The sequence below is a fragment of the Eurosta solidaginis genome, chromosome 4, assembly GCF_040869045.1.
Source record: "Eurosta solidaginis isolate ZX-2024a chromosome 4, ASM4086904v1, whole genome shotgun sequence".
NCBI lineage: Eukaryota > Metazoa > Arthropoda > Insecta > Diptera > Tephritidae > Eurosta > Eurosta solidaginis.
In genome coordinates this window covers 145,247,627-145,269,546 of record NC_090322.1, presented here as the reverse complement: position 1 = coordinate 145,269,546, position 21,920 = coordinate 145,247,627, and the positions used below count along the sequence as shown (strand labels likewise).

Genomic DNA, 21,920 nt, shown 5'->3' with positions numbered 1-21,920 from the left:
CTACTTTCACAATAACACTTCTACTTCTCAACAGATAGCGTGCTTAAATCAAACTGATTCCTGTTTCTCAGCTTTACCTCCTTTTATACTCTGTGATTTCCTCTTTCGCATACTTCTAGGCATTTCTAGAATTTAACTTAGTTACCAGCTATAAAATTACCAGCTATAACTACAGATGCACGTTGTAGCTTCTCATATGCGCGTGTATATGCGAGTGATACTTGCACAAATGTTTGCCTCCTTTTTTGAGCATCTCAGATGAGATATATGCGTGTGTTTGTTCGTTTCTCTCCGCTGCGTGTACGTACATATGTGTAGACATAATGATTGATTGGTTTATGTAGATACAAGTGACTGCTTGCTTTATCATTGTTGTGGCTTTATTTACTTAGTATCATATTAGTGATGTGAGTATCTCTTAGTGTCACTAATATTCGCCACACTGCCCTCCACTTAATTCTTATCGTCCCGATCAGACAAATTTCTCGATCTAACCGCTGCTAGCCTCTCCAAATGAATCACCCTTCTATTTCGTGGTTTCCCAATTGTTTGTATGCGGTAGATGACATCACTGATCCTCTTCACAACTCTGCACGGGCCTTCCCAACTGCACCAAAATTTGGATGGAACACCTTTCCGCCGGTGAGAGTTGTATAGCAGTACCAAATCTCCCTCCAAGAAACCTTCCGAATTATAGTTCTTGTCGTACCTGTATTTCATCCTACTACTCATTACCCTGGGCCATTCCCTCACACTATGTTCTTTGGCCCATGAACTACTTCAACAGAGCTTGCGCTTGACGGATTGGCTTCGCATAATCAGTATCGTTCCCACGTTTCACAACAGTAGTGAGCCCTGGCTTGAAACTACCCTTACACTCCTTCTGGGAAATTCTTTCCTTCGTTTTTGTGCGTCCATTTGGTTTTGTCAATGCCAGTGTTTTTCTCACAGTTACTTTTGATTTCGCTTTATTTGGCCCATTTGATCCATCAACTTTTACCTTTGACTTTCGTGGTCTTTGTCGAGTATTCTCCACCAGTACTCGATTACTGCTGAACCCTTTCTCCAAACTAAAGTTAAGTGGTATATCCTGGTTCTTATGGCCATATATGTCTTTTGCTCTTCTATTTGGGATGCCATTTTTGTGGATATTTATGACGACATTTCTGAAATGCGTCCCTCCTGTGCTTCCATCTTGGATCGGAATTTTTTCAAAAGTTCCTATGCATGCTTCTTTATTGTTGTGGTCGCTTTATTTACTTAGTATCACATTAGTGATGTGAGTATCCCTTAGTGTCACTAATATTCGTCACAATACGTTGAAGATATTTCAGAAAATTTTACTCCTCATTGGACTCCCTGAATCCAAAACAGCAGTTTTTAAAGTTTTTGTCTGTGTGTCAGTCTGTCTGTCTGTATGTATGTTTATAGTCGCATAACTCAGGAACCACTGCACAGAAGCGCAACTTTAACTGTTGCATCAGCAGAGGTCTAACATGAATTTTAGGATAGATTTCAAACCCCTAGACTACTAGGGTCTTGAAAACCAAAACATTAACCCAGGAGATTTTCAAATGTATTTGTACAATATGGAAATCATATGAAAGCTGCTGATGAGAGCTTTAATACAATGGTAAACGTTGCGATATCTCATTGAGAATATGCGATATCTTTGGAAAATGACTAGGAGTGTATTATTATCATAAAAACTTAAGAGAATATTCAAAAGACCCTAGACGTAGCACATTTTTGAATTATTGAAATCTAGGTCAAGAATATAGCTTGAAATTTTCTTTACAATGACGACCCATACCGTGAGCAGGGCACAATTTCTAGATGTGCATTATGTGTGAGAGTTTTAGGAAAATCTACTTAAATCGGCTCAGTTGATAGTTCTACCAGGTAATAAGATTATGCCTTCAACAATTCAGCAAGCTAAGCCTACGCTTAAAATTTAGCAAAAGCTAGCATAAGTTACAGTTCTTCGGAAAAAGTTAAAGAAATGAGTTAGTTTACGCAATGGAACACGTCTTTAATGCACGTAGTTTCGTAAAATTGTCATAGAAGCAAAACTGTTTATAAGCTGTAGAGTCTTTATACAGTTTTGGCCTTTCACCTCGAGTGGATCATAAGTGTTCGAGAAAAACTTCTCACCGTTACAGAGCTTTTCAAAAAACCTCATTTGAAGATAATCGAGTTTAATGTCTTTTTGAATATTCGGATTATAACTTTGGTTTTTTCAAGTAGGTAGAATCGAAAAATGAAATAAATTTTATTTTCGATCTTTTGAACGTTGGTAAAACTATTGACCCATTCAGTCTATGTTAGGTTCTCACGGACCGGCAAGTTCACCCTTACCTAACCTAGGCCCACTTTTAGAACTTTCCAACTCAGCGTTACTTTGAAATTTGAAATACCCCTCGTAGGAAGCTAAGTCTGAGTTAAAAAGATAACTTTCCGTTCTGACAAGTGAGCCTTAATGAAGGCTCTTGACTAAGACAAAATGCTTGACGATGTGTGATGGCTTAGAGGAATTTCGAAGCTATTTCCCATATAGCTGCGTGATTAAGGGACTTGCATCCACTCAGTTCCGTTTCATAAGAGGGCAGTGGATATCGGAGGCCAAGTATCGTCGACCCACCAGGGTTTTTGCCAACCTAGCCTATTTCAAATTCACTGCTATGAGGTTCATTCGACAGTATTTGAACGAAACCTACCAAATATCTGACCACGTCGGGAAATTACTATGGACTGACTGTTCGATATATTTTCAAAATTTGTTTGAGTTTTGTTCTTAGATCAACCATACCACTACTGAGGTATAATATCAATCAAATGTAGTTAAATACCATAGAGCTAGTGCAAGCTTTGTTAAGGTTGAACCTATAGGAAAAGTGAGAGTGGTCTTTAACTGATTTTGATTATCTGCACTCAGTCTATATCATTTGGAAAGAATAATGTCTCTGCCAAATTTCAATGTAATATCTCTGGGGGCCGTAAGCCATGTTAAAATTTCAAATTTTCTTCTTCTAAATGTTGGTGGTGCCACGCCCATATCCAAACATTTTTTCTGTTATCCTAAATTTTCGATAATGAAAGTTTGCGCGGTTATCGTCCGATTTTACTCATTTTCAATACCAATCTATACTGTGCCTAAATAAGCCGGTATACCGAATTTGGTTCAGATATCTCAATATTTGCTCAAATCAACGGGCGAACAGACGGACGGACGGACATGGCTTAATCAATTTTTTTTTTCGATACTGATGATTTTGATATATGGAATTCTATATCTATTCCTTGATACCTGTACAACCAAACATTACCCAATCAAAGTTATAATATCCTGTGTAAAAGTACAGCTGGGTATAAAAATACTACAAAACACCAATTGAGATTGTCATTACTAAAAAGTTTGTAGGGAGTTCTAAATTTGCAGAACTTTCTGTACCAGTCCTTGAATGAAATATTTCAGCTTAAAAAATGTAAAACTATAATTCGATATCTTACAAATCCAATAAGAATTCGGGTCCCTATGTAGTTTAAAGTCGTAATATAAACGACTCTTCGAAGTGGTAATTCACTGGTAATTTTCCCTGATATTTAATAAATTTCCATAAACTTTTTTTTTTTTTTGTTATAATAAACACTTTAAATGAAAATCGGTTTGGATGCATAAATTCAGATAACCTCAAGTAACTTGAAACGAAAAAACTAGTAAAATACTGCTAACCTTTTTGCTATACAAGGAAATATTTTTGGACACCGGCGTCACATGCGCCTTCAAGGGTTAAAAATACGGTCATATTGTACACGTATCACTTAACCTATGCGAACTTAATACCAAAATTCAACTGTACAAATATAGAAACGCGCAATTAAGTACAATTAAATCTTCCATTGAAAAAAATAGAAAAATACTTTAAATACGTACAAATTTCATTTAGCTGGAACAAACATAACAACCCTGAATTTGTTATTTTGGTAGAACAAAAGCCGTTTGTTTAACTCTTTTAGAATTTGCGTTACGCTTGACGCATTAATCATAAAAAATTATAAAGAAAAAAATTATTAATGCTTGGCGCGTTAATCTCCGATAAGATTTAGGCCGAAATTCTCTTCGAATTTGTGTCTTGCTCACTTTTGATTTCCCCCACAAATTGGCATATGTTTTATGCCGACTCCAAACGACATCAGCAAAGAAGATACATTTTCACTGAGAAGCTTTTCATAGTAGCGATACGCTTGGAGTGTATGCCAAATCACTGCCGAAGGGCGACCGCGCTTGGACATATTTTTTTTTCCAATTGAAAAGCTTTTGTTCTGAATTTTTGATGTTGTTTTGTCCGGCACTTGAACTCAGAACCTTCGGTGTGGTATGCTAAGCACGCTCTCACCATACCACGGCGGCCACTTTTTATCAATAAGTTATTTGAGATTTTGGCAGGCACACGGTAAAAAGTTTGAGCCTAAATCTGAAACATTTTGGACATATAATCAAACCAAATTTTGTTTAAATATAGACGGTATTCCTGAAAGTGAGTGCATAGAACTGGTTGTCAACATGAAACTGGAGAAGTCTACGCTTAAAGTTATATAAAACAAAAAAAAGTAAGGAAGGCTAAGTTCGGGTGTAACCAAACATTACATACTCAACTGTCTACTTAAAGCTTGCAAAACTTTTAAATTACCTTCTTTTAAAAGTGGGCAGTGCCACGCCCATTGTCCAAAATCTTACTAATTTTCTATTGTAAGGTTAACCCACCTACCAAGTTTTATCGCTTTATCCGTCTTTGGTAATGAATTATCGCACTTTTTCGGTTTTTCGAAATTTTCGATATCGAAGAAGTGGGTGTGGTTATAGTATCGATTTCGTTCATTTTAAATAGCGATCTGAGATGAGTGCCCAGGAACTTACATACCAAATTTCATTAAGATACCTCAAAATTTACTCAAGTTATCGTGTTTACGGACAGACGGACGGACCGACGGCCGGACATGGCTAAATTAATTTCTTTTTTCGCCCAGATCATTTTGATATATAGAAGTCTATATCTATCTCGATTAGTTTATTCCTTATGAGCTATGCTCAGCTGAGTATAAAAATAGTGGGCGGTTCCCAGAAATCCCTTCAGTAAGTAACTAGTGATACACATTTCTGTTTCGGAACTAGACCTAAATTACCAAATTAGTACAAGTTCGGTACTAACAAGATTTTACCCAGTTATAAAATAGACAGCTTGGCTTTTTATTTTTACTTAATTGGAAAAATATGCTATCTACCAAAAGCTGCTACCAGATTAAGTAATTTAAACTACGAGTATGAATTATCTTCCCAAACTTTCCCATCTGCGCGGAAATATCGATAACTGGACTCATTTAGAATCTCTCTTCGGTCGGAACCAACGAAATAGTACCAAGAAAATAACTAAACTATCATTATTAGACTAGTTTGGAACTAGGGAAAGAGTTCCAAGAAACCAACTAGTTCTAAACTGGAATTGTGTATCTAGTTGGGAACTATAGAAAATTTAGTGCAACTCGAACCAACTAGGACGTCGCCATGTTAAATTCGCTATTTGGAAGCATGTACGAGATATAGAGGGCGAACGTAGAGGTTCCGATTGTGCTAGAAACGCAGCAGGTTCGAATTAGAGATTTTTCCTACCTGCTGTGTAAAAAATCATTCATAACACCTTATGTGTATAAAAAAATTTGTTGGATTCGATAACTTGCAGCAATTTTCACAAATAAAATTTCTTAGTTTTGAATTTTAAGCACCAAATTTAAACTCGAAGGATACGTTTTAAAACCAGACGTTTCTATTCCCGTTCCTATTTTTAGATTTTTGAAACCGTTTGCTTTTGTTTCAAACCCAAACTACACGTTTGTATTTTTGGATTTTTTTAAACTTTTTTGGTTTTGTTTTAAAACAATTTTAATATTTTATACTTATTGTTTAAACAAGTTTTAAATCGAATAAAGTTAAAAAAAAAATACAATAGACAATTGATGTGGTTCTTTTTATTAGTTTATTTACTCTAAACTGCTCGGAAGAAACATATTGTAACGAATTTACTGAAATTCTGCTTATTTCAAATCTTCTACTAAGGTTCGAATCACTAAACTGTTGAATAAATAACTCCACTATTCAATAATGCAAAATGGCCTTTATTAGACTACTTTCAAAATAACACTATTATTGCTCGCCAGATAGCGTCTTAAATTAAATTTATTCGTGATGACTCAGCTTGTGCTGCTTTTATACCCTTCGGTTTCCTCGTTCGCGCATTTCTCCTAAGGTCTAGTAATTTCGTGAACCTGATGCTTGTTTACCACCTATATACACGTATATTTGTAATTTATATCCATATGCGTGTGTGCATGTGAGCGGCTGATGATGACATGCGTTTGCGAGTATCTCTTTCTGTTGCCTTGTATGTATGTGTGTATACATAATGATTAATTTGTTTACGTACGTACAAGTGACTGCCTGCTTTATTGTTGTTGTGGCTTCATTTACTTAGCATCAGACCAATGATGTGAGTATCACTTAGTGTCACTAATATTCGTCACAATATCTTCAGTACTGGGTGCGATAAAAGTTCAGTGAAAGGAAAAGTGAAATATTGTACACTCTTTTCGTTTATAATTGTAGCTTAAGATATCTGTGATTAAATTTGCAACCCAAAGTCTTTTAATGATTTCTTAAATTCTAAACGCAGAACTAACAGGTTTCATTCTGCCATGAAATCTGTAAATAGCATTTCAAGCGACAATCAAGAGATTGCAAAGTTCTTCGCTCAATTCTTTCATTCTAATTACTCTGCCGTGGTTGATTCATCACCTACAAATTATCCATATGAGCTCCATTCTAGTAACTCAACATATGCTCCACATTTGTTTCCGGAAGTGTTTTATTACATCTAAAGACCCTAAAAGAATCCTTCAAACTTTCCCGACGGCTTGGAAGGAATCTTTTCCTATCCCACTCCATAAAAAGGAATCAAGTCGTCTATTGAAAACTATCGTGGAATTGCAAAGCACTCCGCTATAGCAAAGCTATTCGAAGCAATCGTTACTAATCACCTTACATTTTCGATTTCTACATTGACAGATAGTTCTCAGCATAGCTTTTGTAGAAGCAAATCAACGACAAATAATTTGCTTGAATTTACAACTCACATCTTTAATGGGTTAAGAAACAATCATCATACCGACGTTATATATGTACACTGATTTCAGCAAAGCATTCGACAAAGTATGCCACTCATAACTTGTCTATAAACTCGAATTACTTGGCTTTCAACCTAGCCTAACTCACTGGGTCTCCTCCTATCTTTGCGGCAGAACTCAAAGAGTAATTTTTAAAAACATTTGTTCGAATGTCATCGATGTTCCCTCGGGTATGCCTCAGGGCAGCCATCTGGACCCGATTATGTTTTTGCTCTTTATAAGCGATATTTCCACAACTATAAAGTATTGTAAAATTTTAATGTACACCGACGATGTAAAACTTTTTAATTAAGTCGTACGTGTCGGCTGAAGAACGTTCTGGACTCCAGTCGGATTTGAATTGTTTAGTTACTTATTATATGCCGCTCATCATAGAAAAATGTAAATTCATATGTTCTTCACGTGGGTACGTACAGCCAGCTTCTTACACATTAATAGCCAAACTCTGGAAAGCGTTGATGCTTTTGTCGACTCGAGAGTTACAGTGATTTGTAAACTTAGTTTCAACCCCCATATTAATGCCACAGTCAATAAAGCGAGAGGAGTTTTACATTTGTGAAAAGATGGTCAAAAGAATTTAGTGGTCCTTTCGTTTCAAAAACCGTTTTTACAGCATTGGTGAGGCCGTTATTAGAATATGGATCGGTAATTTGGAATCCGCGTTATCAAGTTCATGTGGATAGGCTAGAATCAATTCAAAAACAGTTTTTACTTTTCGCCTAGAGAAATCTTCAATGGGACCCTTGGTATAATCTTTCTCCTTACACTAATCGGTTAAAACTAATAAATCGTCCTACCCTTGTAAGTCGTAGAGAAATGCTAGGTGTAATGTTTATGGCTAAACTAATAAATGGATCGATTTCAAGCCCATTTCTTTTGAACGAAGTAATTTGAATGTTCAATGCCAAGTTTAAAGGCATTATAAACCTTAAACAATGCAGAAGCAATTTCCAACTAAACGAACTTTTTCTATGTTTGTCTGAAGATTATAACTCTCACTCGAGAATAATTGATGTTTTGGACTCGCTCTTTGCCATGAAAAAAAACTGTTCTATCTTCTCTTAATAATTAGAAAATCATATGTATACCCTTAACCTATTGTATTTGTGTATCTTTGAATTATGTATTAAAAAAATTAACAGGATTAGCCTGATTTCATCGGGCCACTTGAGGGCAGTGTGCTGCCACAACGTTCACAAAAAAAATTAAAATATAAAAAATTAAAATCTGGAATGCAGGGTCATTAGGTTTCTCTATACTCTATGCAAAAGTATCATGCTGAGATTATTATATGACACTCATTAAATCCGACGCGTTAAGTGATCTTCATTGGGATCTTTCTATAATCTGCCCCCATATACAAATCGTCTTAAACTTATTACCCTTGCTAGTAGAAGAGAAATGCTTGAAATTTTTATTATCAAATTGCCTTTCCACTGTTGGTGTTAGAATTATAACTCTCACTATGACGCGTTTGATATTTCAGACGCACTTTTCTTCATTAAGACAACTTTTCTCTTCTTCCTTAATAATTAGTAGCTCTTCGGAGTCATACTAATAACTATTCCCTTATTCTTTTCTTCACGTATAAAAAAACAAAAAAATATATAAATACAAAAAAATTCTACCTTCATTTTACAATGTTTTCACATTTATCTAAGTCTTACATGTATTTTACTTACCTGGTCTTTCTCTACAACTGAGCAGTTTTAGATCTCGACGCTTAACAAATCTCCGCCTCAGCAATCAAAAATAACAAATCCTTGCGTCCTGCGGATGCGGCCCTCTTGTCAGTCGGTGGGCTTTGGTGGATAATGCATTTGGTTTGTTATTATTATATTGTGACGAATATTAGTGACACTAAGTGATACTCCCATCACTAATCTGATACTAAGTAAATAAAGCCACAACAACAATAAAGCAAGCTGCTACACTTGTATATATGTAAACAAATTAATCATTATGTCTGCACACATACGTGCGGGGCAACAGAGAGAGATACTCACAAGCGCATGTCATTATCAGCCGCTCACATATTCAAACGCATATGGATACAAATAGCAAATATACGTGTAAATAGCTGGTAAATAAGCACCAGGTTCGCGAAATTACTAGACCTTAGGAGAAATGGGTGAACGAGGAAACCGAAGAGTATAAAAGCGGCACAGGCTGAGTCATCAAAAATCAGTTTGATTTAAGACGCTATCTGGCGAGCAATAGAAGTGTTATTTTGAAAGTCGTCTAATAAAGGCCATTTTGTATTATCGAATATTGGAGTTATTTATTCAACAGTTTAGTGATTCGAACGTTAGCAGAAGGTTGCAAATAAGCGGAATTTCAGTAAATTCGTTACAATATTATATGACATTCCAAAGTCGGGACGGTTGAGTAAATTTTTCTCTTTAAGCGAAATTTCAATCTCATAACTCAATTAGTTACAGAAATATGGTTTGTTGGTCTCTTAGCGAAATACAGACTTGTTTATTAAATTAGTTTTATTAACTTTACCAAAAATCCTTGTCATTGTGAGATAAATATTCATTTGTTAGAGCACTCTAATTTACGTCCATGTTAAATTGTTATCATTACTTTCAAATCAGAACATTAAGTAAATTATTATTTAAGCACCCAATACATAAATAATGTTACATTTTACAGCAATTTTATAAAATATTAAAGTTTAACATAAAAATATGTTTAGATTCGATATCGTCATGGCTTTGTCTAAGCGACCACTCTCCAAGGAAACTGCAGTTGCTGAAAGCAATAACAATAATAATAACAACAAAGTCGAAGAACATGAAACCGCTGTGAAACGTAAAAAGCGCTCTAGTCGTGATGATGAAACAACGAACAATAACAATAACCACAAAACCGAAGACAAGTCTTCGATATTGCCACAAAAGAAACGCGTTGTAAACAACAATAACAGTAACCACAACAGCTCACTTAAAACATCACCACAGGATGTGGCAATGTTACAAACTTCAGCAGCCATCACTGCCACCACCCCAACCATAGTGCAATCAACTGACCGCCAAACAGCGGTCAGTACAACAACACCTACAAAAACATGCGCCGAAGATCAAGATGATGAAACATTGATACGCGAGACGCAGGCAGCACTTAAAAGCCTTTCAGGTAGTTGGCCCGTCGAAGCACGTAATAATCTATATCGTATGCAAGATCAGGATGAGAATCCGCCACCATTTCAAAATCTCTTTGAAGAAAAACAAAAATATGGCATACAAACGCAAGAAAAAAGCAAAGAAACACAACACTTACAAACTGATCTCTTGCGTTTCCACAGACAAAAGGAAAATGATCAGGCACGCAGTAATGCACAACATACCGAACCAAATTTGGATGAACGCAAACGTGCCGGAAGCGCTTCAGCCTTCACGCAGGCATCAGCATTTAAGCCACCAAATGATATTAAACGTAATGGTATCACACCATATCCACCACCAGGTGTAACAGCTAATCAACCACCGACACCACATTATCCAATTTATGGTAATAGCACTGATACTGCTCCCACATATCTCAACTACCAATCCGCATATCCACATATGGAAACACACGCCACACAATGTGCACGCCCAACAAATGGTTTTGATATCGCATCACATATTGGCGCTAACGACACTAAAGGAATAGATCAAAAGCCGCCAACATTGTCAAATGATGCGAATGGCCTTAAACACAGCGAATCTTTGCATAGATTACATGAAACAGTTGGCGCTGGTGCTGTTGGCATTGGTGGTGTTGGTGCTGGCTTAGCGGGGCCAGACACAAAGCATTATACCACATTACAGCCAGCTGGTGTGGGAAGTCGAGCGGCAACAGTGATGCAGGATATAGCACGTGAAGGTGCTGTAACAACAGTTACAGCTGTTGGTAGCAACAACAATAGCAGCGGTGGTAATAGTGCAGCGCAAAGCGTGCCACAACCCACTTACTCACCGGGCAGCATTAGTCGTGGAGGTGAGTACCGTTTATATAATTTTGAGCTTTTTATACTCAATACTACTTATGTATGTATGTATGTATGTTTTCAAACTTATTCTATGTATTGCATTCTTAAAGAGTTTTTTTATATTTTTTTGTTTTATTATAAAATTGGATTTTAACTTAATTTTTCTAATAATTTTTTTTATATTTTTTCTGCAATGAATCGGCGTAAAAATGTACCTTAATTCTTGTTGCATTGAGTTGAACTCCTCCAATTCAGCCACCAGCAGCCCAAAAAAAACACAACAACAACATTAGGCAGACACACACACAGGCGCGTATTTAAAAAGCTCTCTGCTGTAGGTTTTAAACTTTACCACAATAGTGCATTTATTAGAAATTTACTTTTCTACAGATTTTATATTTAAATATTTCAACTGTTTCACAAACTTAATTTCCAATTATTTTTTTTCAGGCCACTCGGGAAATAGCGGCAATTTTGATTTTACATTTAAGCAAAGTATGGAAACGTCTCAAATGAGAGAAAAAACAGGGCATGTATCGTGCTCTGCGATCCGTGATCGAAATCAATTTTTCAAATCCAGAGAGTTCGTAGCTGGTGAATCGGACTAATGGCATACGTGATCTAGAGACCTCGTGTACTTATTAAACCCATAATAATTTATCATTTTCATAAAAAGTTTGACAGTTTCATATGAGTCGAATTGGTTTTCGATCCGTTATCGTATAACACGATACTCGCCCAGATTTTATTTATAACGAAATTCACGTTGAAGACATTTAAATTAATTAGCTTGGAACGATTTTACGTACTCACTTTTGAGTTTTGGTTTAGAGATGAGCTAAGTTTTCTGATGTCTCATATTCACATTTACTTTACTCTGTTCAGGCATCTTACCACCTTTCACTAGAAAGTAAATTTTGAGACGGATGAAGAGGACGGAAATATATGCACATTAGAGTGGTCTTAAAAGTGTGTTTTCCGTAAAAAGACTGTACCGCCCCCAATGTATTCCTTTTTATGCAAGTAATAAATATCACAACTCCTGGGTAGATTACGCCAGCTTAAGGCGTGGCACATTCTAACTGAAAATGTTCAAACCCATTTACTTTTATTTTTCGAGAATAATGCCCAACAAAACCTTATAAAAAGTTGTAAATAAGCTGTTTTATTTATAGAGTATTTATAACAAGAAAATGAAAAAAGAAAACAATGTTTGACATTTCGTGGCACTTTCCATCAATCAAGCATTTTCCAACGTTTAGCAAGACCAATTGACGTATCAAGTCAAAATCCGTTACACATATTTCTCCCACATTGGTTAAGGAGCACGCCTATTTTATAAACATTTTTTTTTTTAATAAAGAATCATAGAGCAATGTAAAAGGTATTATCTTTGCGAAAAATCTCTTCATATCAATATTTTACTTTGAAAATACCATTATAACAAGAAATTTAAGAAACTAAAATATTTGAAATAGGTGTTTCACCACTCCTTCTTCGATCATTCATTATTCTGCGTTTCGATAGCCATTACTGGAAGAAGAATTACTAGAACTATTGTGAAGAAAGTATATATCCTTCTTTTTTATGAATATGAATATTTCTAATAAAATCGTCCAAAATCATTTAATAAATACCCCCCTTTTGACAACTGTATGACAGCGCTTAACCGTTTAAACGGTTATGGCGGTCCAACAAAGCACGCCAATCACTTCTTCGCTCAGCCAACTGGCGCCAATTAGTCATACCAAGGGAATTTAAATAGTTTCTGCCACCTTGTTTTTTCATCGTAGTGGGGCCCGCCCTCTTGCTCTGCTTTCATATGTGGGTTCCAATAAAAATATTTACTTGGCCGGAGCGTCATCTTTCATTCGCATAACATGGCATGCCCAGCGTAGCCACTGCATTATAATTCGCTGGACTATGTCGATGTCTGCGTAAAGCTCGTACAGCTCATAATTAAATCTTCTTCGGTACTTACCATCGCCAACGCGTAGAGGTTCGTAAACCTTTCGAAGAATTTTTCTCTCGAACACTCCTAAAGCCGCTTCATCTGATATTGTCATGGTCCATGTTTCTGCCCCATATAGCAGGACGGGTACGATAAGTGACTTGTAGAGCATGATTTTCTTTACCGAGAGACGACTTCCTTTTTCTATTGCCTACCTAGTCCTAAGTAGCATTTGTTGTCAAGAGGAATTCTTCTCTGGATTTAAGAACTGATGTTGTTGCTTGTGTTAATGCTGGTTCCCAAATAAACGAAGTCTTAAATTTTGCAACGCTGCCTTTAATAAACATCCTTTTTCAAAAATAAATGCGCTGCTTGGCCCTTAGCCGCATGTTTTAAATGAAACACAACGGCGATATCTGCCAACTTATTTGTACATATCACGACCTCTCTTTCTCCAGTCTCCCAATGATCCAAAGCATTCCGTGAGAATTGAGAGGGATACGGAGCTCGAAAACTCAATGCGTAATGGCTAATATGTGTGAAGTGATCGCGAATCATTATTTCACTAGCTTACGACCACTGCCTTCGACCATGGAGGGGTGTATATTTAATGATTTTGGGTGTCTTTTATAAGAAGTATTCCTCTTTGTACAGGAAATAAGTATAAAGAGTTTCTTTATAGTAAGTTAATTCTTCTTCATTGGTCAAAAGAGGTTACCACACCCATTTAAAAATGTTTATGTTACGTCAAACGGTCTTGGAGTTACGGTTTCAGAAACGGTACCCAATGAATGATCAAATAAGAGGCGCTGCCACGCCTGTTTCCAAAAACAGTTTCCATTCTTTTAATTGTTATAAATACACTTTAGAAGATAAATAGCATATTAACAACTTTTTATAAGGTTTTGTCGGACAAGGCTCTCGAAAATTACAAAAAAACCCGATTCTGGGCATTTTCAATGAAAATGTGCCACGCCTTAACCTGAAGTTATCTGCCCAAGAGTTTGGAATTTTATTACCTACATACAAAGAAATAATTTGATTAGGAGGTACGCCGTTTTCTTTAAATTTTAAATTTTTTCATACAAAATATGTCCAGTCTAATGCACATAAACGGTTAAAAGTTTGAGCCTAGATTTAAAACTTTGTCGTACTACATATCGAGAAATAACACCTTCGGCCAATGGCTGGCGAAAACTAGCAATTTGTTATTCTCTTCCTACTTATTTGTAGTTTAGGGTAAGTTGAACTGGCCGGTCAATAAAGTCCTCACATAGACTGAATGTGTCCATAGTGTTACCAGAATTTGTTTGACTGCCAAACTGATGAACTCCAATAGGGTGCCAGGACTTATGTAATAGAATAACTCCATCCTCTTGCTAAATACTAGAAGATGTCTAGGACCTATCATAATTGTTGCCTCTAGATCTGGTAACTCTGCCGCCCCTAAGAGCCTTGACCTAGCAAGCTCAGGACGCGAGCACATAACGTGCTCAATCGTTTCCTTTGCCCATGCCTGTCCTACGTGATGGATCATATGCAACTCCAGTCTTCTTTAGATTCCTCCCGAACAGATTGAAAAGTCGATCGCCGATTCAGGGAGTGTTGCACACTCCTTTGCCAACCCATTGGCCTTTCCCTTTATAACTGGAAACGAAGTATAGATATATTTTCCGGCCTGAGCGAATATGTGAGATTATTGCTTCAATCGCCGCCTGACTATCAATATATATATTGACGCGACAGCAGCTTAAGCACGCTTCCTTCCAGAATTTCCGCTGGTTTCTTCACGGCTATTATTTCAGCCTGCAGTAACCTGGAAACCAGTAGGATCTACTTATTTTTATATCGATACAGTAAATAGCGAACCTGACCCCTTCTGTTAATTTGGAACCGTCCGTATACACGTGTGTATTATTTCCTGCCATTTCTGCACTCTGGCACCAACCCTCTGGCTCAATTGTAGCTCCCAGAACTCTTTCGAAGCTCAAGCAGGGAACCATATATTCCGTTTTCCCGATATCAGATGGCGCTATACTGCTATGGCAATAAGGCCTACACTCAAGATGCCCCGAGGCTTTAAGCCTTGTTGTGGTTGCCAACGCGATATTTTTGTACACTAGGTCTGCAGGCGCAATGTGTAGAATAGCATGCAATGCTGCTGTCGGGGTAGTTTTGTATGCTAATCATTGATTCACCGAATACCCTAACCCCCCATTTTTTTGGTTAACGTACTCGTTTCCGTGCCTGTCTACCAAACAAGGACTCCATAGTAAAGTATGGTTTTGACAATGAACGTAAATACCCAACGGGAGAGCTTAGGTGATAGGCCTTACGTCTATTTTAGCATCGTCTTGCATTCATAAAGCCTCCTTCAACCACCGCGGCGGCTTTATTCGCTATTTCTTTCACGTTGAGTTTCCACGATAACTTCCTATCTAGTATAACTCTTAGATTCTTCTGTTATATGTTTCTCGTAGGTTTAAGCCTCTATGCTCAGGCTTAGTGCAATTGAGGTCCTTATATTTCCTAGTAAATAATACTAGATAACCTTACATTCTTGAAGTATGATCGACCATTGATCCTGAACTTCTTCATCTCATCAATCAGGCTACGTACATTTTCTGTTTCCACGTCCAGTGTGGCATTTCTAGCTTGTAGTACCAGATTTCGATGGTTGATTACCGTTAACACTTTGAGCCAAATGGAGGCTAAGAGGATACACTAAAATTTCCCCATATATGCTTCAATACCTTTCAAATCCGTTACTGTTTCTGAACTCAGATTCAAAAGCTTGATTTCATCAATAATTTTCTTGTGTAATGTGGGTTGCGAAAGGTTTGGCACTATCCACACGAGCAGACCATCGTGTTTGTGACATGCTGTGCAAGGAGCACTTAGTTTTTTCCTTGAGAATTTCCCATCTCTGAGGGGTTGCGCTAAAGATATTATACAATTTCTGCATAATACCGAAAAATGTGATGACTTCTGCACATTAAAAAATTTACCAATAATTGTCCCACTGACAAAAGAAATACGAAGTTTGTAACAATTAACGCGAAACTGACCTATGTAAACTTATCCACGGCATACTCATATGTTTGCACAAATTTGCGCTTCGCAAAACAAGCCAAGTGTACGAATTTTTTCAAATTAACGCTATAGTTTATTATCAGCCTGTATTTACAGCGTCGCTGGCTTTTACAAAAATGAGAAAGCAATACGACCGAACCGGGACAAAATGTGATTTTAAGTTAGTTGAAGCATTTTTGACAGATAGCGCTCATAAAATTGTGTCAAAAACGTTTATCTAACTTATGACATTTTATTTCGACTATGACTTTACCCCATAGTATTAGATTGGATTCTTATGATTTTAGTTAAGTGATTTTCAATTTTAAAACAATTTTTTATAGCAACAAAATATGTATGTATCCATGAAATCCTAGTTAGAGTACTGTCAATACTGCTTTGCCTTGCCGAGCCCTCCCCGCCCCCTTTCCACGGCCCTGAAAGCATATTCCTGGTATTCCAGGGCTTTCTCTATATTTGTGACCAATTTATGCAATGCAGTATCGGTTGACTTGGTTTGGTTTAATAAGTATTTTGTGCTGAAGAGAATAATTCCTCATTTATATATAATTTTATATGCACATCTATTAATCTATCTAGAGTTTTGTAGATTACGCCATAGTACTAATGATTGTTCTCAGGACCTGACGTAAGAGCCCTTTGGTGTACATCCAACAGGCTTTGCGTTCCTGTGCCAACATCATTCGCAATATTGAGTTTTTTTAGTCATAGTCAAATAACCACTAAATATTTGAAGAATAAACTTTTCATAGTTAATATATGTGATATCTGCAGATAATGGATTCACTTCAGATCAGAACCTTCTTGTAATCAAGTTTTCTATTATTTTACTTAATTAATGTCTAAAGCCGACTTAAATCGGCCCCATTTCTTAGCAAAGAGCGGCTGTAAAATCGGAGTGACTGTAGAATCGATGTTCCCATATAACTGTAAAATCATAATACCTTCTGCGCTTTGTATTTATGCCACGAAACATCATTAATTCGCAGAAAATATCAATCAAAAAGAGATTTTCATTTTTGTGCTTATACGCAAATTAAGCAACAACATCAGCCAAAATATGATATAAGCGAATATGCCGTAGGCTGATCACATACCACACATCACTCATACGACACATAACCACACATAAAATGCCTACGCTACAAATTCACAACAACATTTTGCCTAATAATGGTTAGTCGTGCGTTTGCCGGAAGCTAAATACAGCTTTAGCTAATGACTTATTATTTTCATAATGGTGGGAAATCTTAAAAGGGGGAAGTCTAAATTCTGGATGTATTCGAAACATGGGTGGGTACATTTTAAATGTAGGCACGTGTATGCTGTGCCACCGAACAAAACTATTTAAAAAGTCATTCAAATTAAGGCAACAAAAAAAAGAGTTGAAGCTAACTAAGCATTTTACACACACATACAAAACACACATTTATGTAATATACCCAGCAAAGTGGATGTGCGCAATAAGGAATACTGGTTTCACTCCTGACAGATAAGCCTTATAATAAGAGTGCATCAAATGCCTTATAGTAACGCCTATTCTATTATTTACGATACAAATAAGCCTTATCCCTAAGGTAAACCAAAAAATAAATGTTGCCTAAATTTAAAGGATACGTGATAAATATAACATACCTCTATTCGATAAATTTTAAGGGAAACTGGATTATTTTTCTTATGACATACTATTCCCTATTCGACTTGATACATAAACATACAATCAGGTTATTGTACCCGAAGGCCTTTGGGAGTGTTACCGATGTTAATTAATGGTCCTTTACCGGATGGAGATCCGATACGTTCCGGTAACAAGCACCATTAAGGTACTAGCCCCACCATCTCGGGACCGATTTGGTATGACCACATGACCTTCTATGCCATATCGCCCTCCCAGCCCCTTGATCCATGCGAAATTTGGGGTCAGCAGAGCCTCGGCTCTTAAAGAAAGAAATAGGTGAGGTTGACAATTAGGTTGAAGAAGCTATATTTTGCACTGGCAACACCTTGAAATAGTTACGCTACGCATTTTCATTTTTATTTTAGTCGCCTCTTACGACAGGCATACCTGCCGCAGGTATATTCTAAGCCCCTAACCCGCTGGTGTAACATTATCTCATAATAAACCATTATGTCATACTTTTTTATTTGGTTCATAAGTCTTATAATAAGATTTGTATATTCTTCCTAATGGCTTATAGCAATTCCTTATGTCTTATACATAACGTAATCATTCAGATAATCCTTATGCCTGATCACATAAATACATAAATATAATGAGTATTATAAGGAATATGCCATATAACTAATATTCCTCATAGAATTAAGGCCTGCTGACATAAGCCTTTTTGGCCATATGAAATAAGCCTTATATAAGGATCAAAATTTTTGCTGGGTATTAGTATAAACATACTTATGAAAAACTATTTCGAAAAGCAACTTCAGCAATTAGTTATTTTTATTGTTGTTGTTGTTGTTGCTGTTGTTGTAGGCATTTTGGGCTTAATAAAAGCTAAGCATTTATCCTTGAAAGTATTAATGTCGACATAATGACAAAATAAATATGCGTAAGTGGTTTTTCGAGCGACATGTGGTATGTTCATACATGTACACTTGAATTTACTTACAGGCACAACAACAACAAACAAAAAATAAGCATCATAATAACAATTTATAAAACGGCTGCTTTTTAACTGTCGGTTATTAGTTGAAAAAAGATGAATTTTCTAAATTGTAATACAATGGAATTAGTAGCGTTGGCGTTGGTGGTGGTGTATAAGGCACACGCATACAAGCGCATAATCATACCGTTATTCTAAACATCATGCATACCTACGTGTCTAATGTGCGCTAATGATAAAAGTTGGCGGCGCTTGGAAAGAGTTGGCTAAGACTGAGTTTAGACACTCACTGAGTACTTAAGAGAAACAATGGCATTAGAAGCCAAACGTCTTAACTATTCATATTCATATCCATTGCGCATGAAACGCTTTTGTATGTGGAAATGGCATTTTGACGCATGTCAGTATGTAATTGAAAAGGCGGAAGTGCGTAGTGACGTTAGGTTAAATGCCAACAAAACGCACAAATAATAATAGTCCTTATGATTGTTATAACTATTTCTATTATTATAGCACTTAAGTGTTTGCATGAGTGTATGAAATTGTGCTTATAAACACACAAACTGTATATGCAAATAATAAGCAAGTAAAAGTTGGAGTGCTCAGTAGGTAGACAAAATAAATATGATTGATTTTTTTACATTCTGCTTTCTTTTTAAGATACATTATATTCTGAGATAAGAAGGCTTTAAAAAACAATTTAGAATTATAGTCTATTCCATGATATGTACGTTGTCAATAACTGACTTAAAATGAAATTTCCTAGTTAAATTACGCTCTAATTCGTAGGTGGGCAAATTGAAACGTGAGGGTGTATTGGTATACCAGAGAGTAATTGCGCTACAGTGGTGTAAAAAGGAAATATGCTTAATAAACTTTTAGGACTGATCGTGAATTGTTCTCGTCTTTTTATCTTTAAAGTTTTTAAATTTTAATGAGTTATGTATATTACTTACTAAATTTATTTATATATTTTATTTGTTAAATTATTATGCTTTATTATGACAGAAAAGCTGAAAAGCATTAAATATATCGGCTGACATTATAGTTATTTCCATCCTGCCAAAGATTTCAACAGATGTGTTTGTATTTTTAAATTAGAAATTATATTCTCCCAAGCTGAGACTCAAACTAGAGTCATCGAATTTCGAATTCCGCACGCCGTCATAGTCTACGCCCTTATATTTATCAAAATCTTTATAGAAATAATTACAATGTCTTCTAAAATTATATTGCCGTTTCCCCTTTATAGAAGCGTAACACAACAGACATTGTGCGTTACCAAAAGCATCTGAAATCAAAAAAAAGTTTTTGTCATTCATTTTTAATCGCGCTGTAGCCAAGATTTTGGTACTTTTGTTTCTTTTTCACTGAGGTAAAAATGAGCAACACTGCCCATAAAATTTCCACACCTTCATTAACCCTTATATAATTTTCAATGGATTTCTTACGAAAAAAATTGCTGTCATTAAAATGTAGCAGAGCAATGGCATTTCACCTAGCTGATAATTAAGAAAAGTGCTTCATCTTGAAGCAAACCAGTTTTCGTTGATTGTTGATGATACAAGCGGCTAATCAAGAAAATTTTGTTTTGGTCGATCGATAGATTTTTGTCACTATTTGCCACTAAGTGGTTGCAAATACAAGTGCGCCCCAAAAAATTTGATGGCTTGCCACTGATGAGGCCATTCTTGAATTGAAAACTAAATTAAAGCATGCACTTGCCACTCACTTAAGTTATGCTTGCAAGCATACCGATAAATATTGAAGCAGTATATCGACGTGCCAAGCAAAAATTGATTCCTAAACATTTGTTACAAGGAAATCCTATGTACAAATTTTGCAAGTGTTACTTTAGTTTGGGATGTTGATATTAAAATTTCTCTCACACAGCCCAAATCAAATTAACGAGTTTGAGGAATTCCAAGACTAGGCCACGCAAGATACTGGGCATTTATTTTACTCGTTGGCTCACTCTGGAAAGTTTCTTCTTGTGCACACCTCACACTGCGATGCGTCTATATTTTCTATCTTTGTGTCTGGAAGGTAATGGCGTTTCTACTAGACAACTGTCAAGTTTAATACCAGTTACAGAATTAAAAGTTTACTAGCCGGACCCGTGCGCATCTTGCGCAACAAAATACAAAACATAGTTCCGAGTTATGAAAATATACAAATTTATGTTTCCCATATACTCATATTATAGCTATTTACACATTGATATTAAAGACTTTAGCTACATATTTAAGGAGGGGGCAAGCCGGAAGGATTTAGGGATTTAAGAAACGCAGTTGGATAACACTGAACATTATGAGTTTCATCTCTCTCAACTGTATCGCAACTTAGATACACTCTACTCTCACCTGACAATAAATTAGATACAATAAACTCATTAAAAGTAGAGCAATCGTCATAAAATAGCTGTTGAATGAAAATTAGATATATTTCTGTCATTTATTTCATTTGTTCCAAAGACTTTAGCAGTGAGGATATTATAATCAATGTAGCATTTACGAGGTATTTTAATCGTATCTTCGGATATATTTGATTGAATTTCTAAGTCACCATTTCCTAGTTTGAGCAACCAGCAGTAATCGTCGAATTCTTACTGTTGCCCACAACGGTGGGCGTTTTATACAATTTTCAATAATTGAAGTTCTGGTCGCATGTCTAACAGCGGGAAGAACTTGTCTAAGATCACCCCCATATACAAATATTTTTCCCCCCAAAATGGCAAATTAACATTAATGATGTCTTTTAAAAGTTTGTCAACAATGGTAACTGCATTTTTAGGAACCATAGATACTTCGTCCCAAATAAATAAATCGGTTTCAAGCAAAAGACAAATTTAACAACTTACCACATATGTATGTATGTATGTAGGTATTATACTTAAACGGTTTTCAAAGATACGAATCAAAAATCAACAGAAATCAGCTGTTCTTATTTGCTTATATGCGGCTACGATGTCACCATCAAAATTATGAGAGTTTTATGTACGAATGTTTTATGAAGCTCAAACTAGGGCGTTGATCAGGCAATA

General features: G+C 36.1%; 1 protein-coding gene across 1 annotated transcript in view; it reads left to right on the top strand.

Moving 5' to 3' along the window:
- Nucleotides 1-21,920, top strand: part of LOC137248230 (serine-rich adhesin for platelets) — a 70,869-nt gene that overhangs the window by 1,680 nt on the left and 47,269 nt on the right. The window contains exon 2 of the mRNA XM_067779109.1: nt 9,938-11,223. Within this exon, the coding sequence (XP_067635210.1) occupies nt 9,951-11,223 (1,273 nt within the window). The 5' untranslated portion in view covers nt 9,938-9,950. The remainder of the gene's footprint in view (nt 1-9,937; nt 11,224-21,920) is intronic.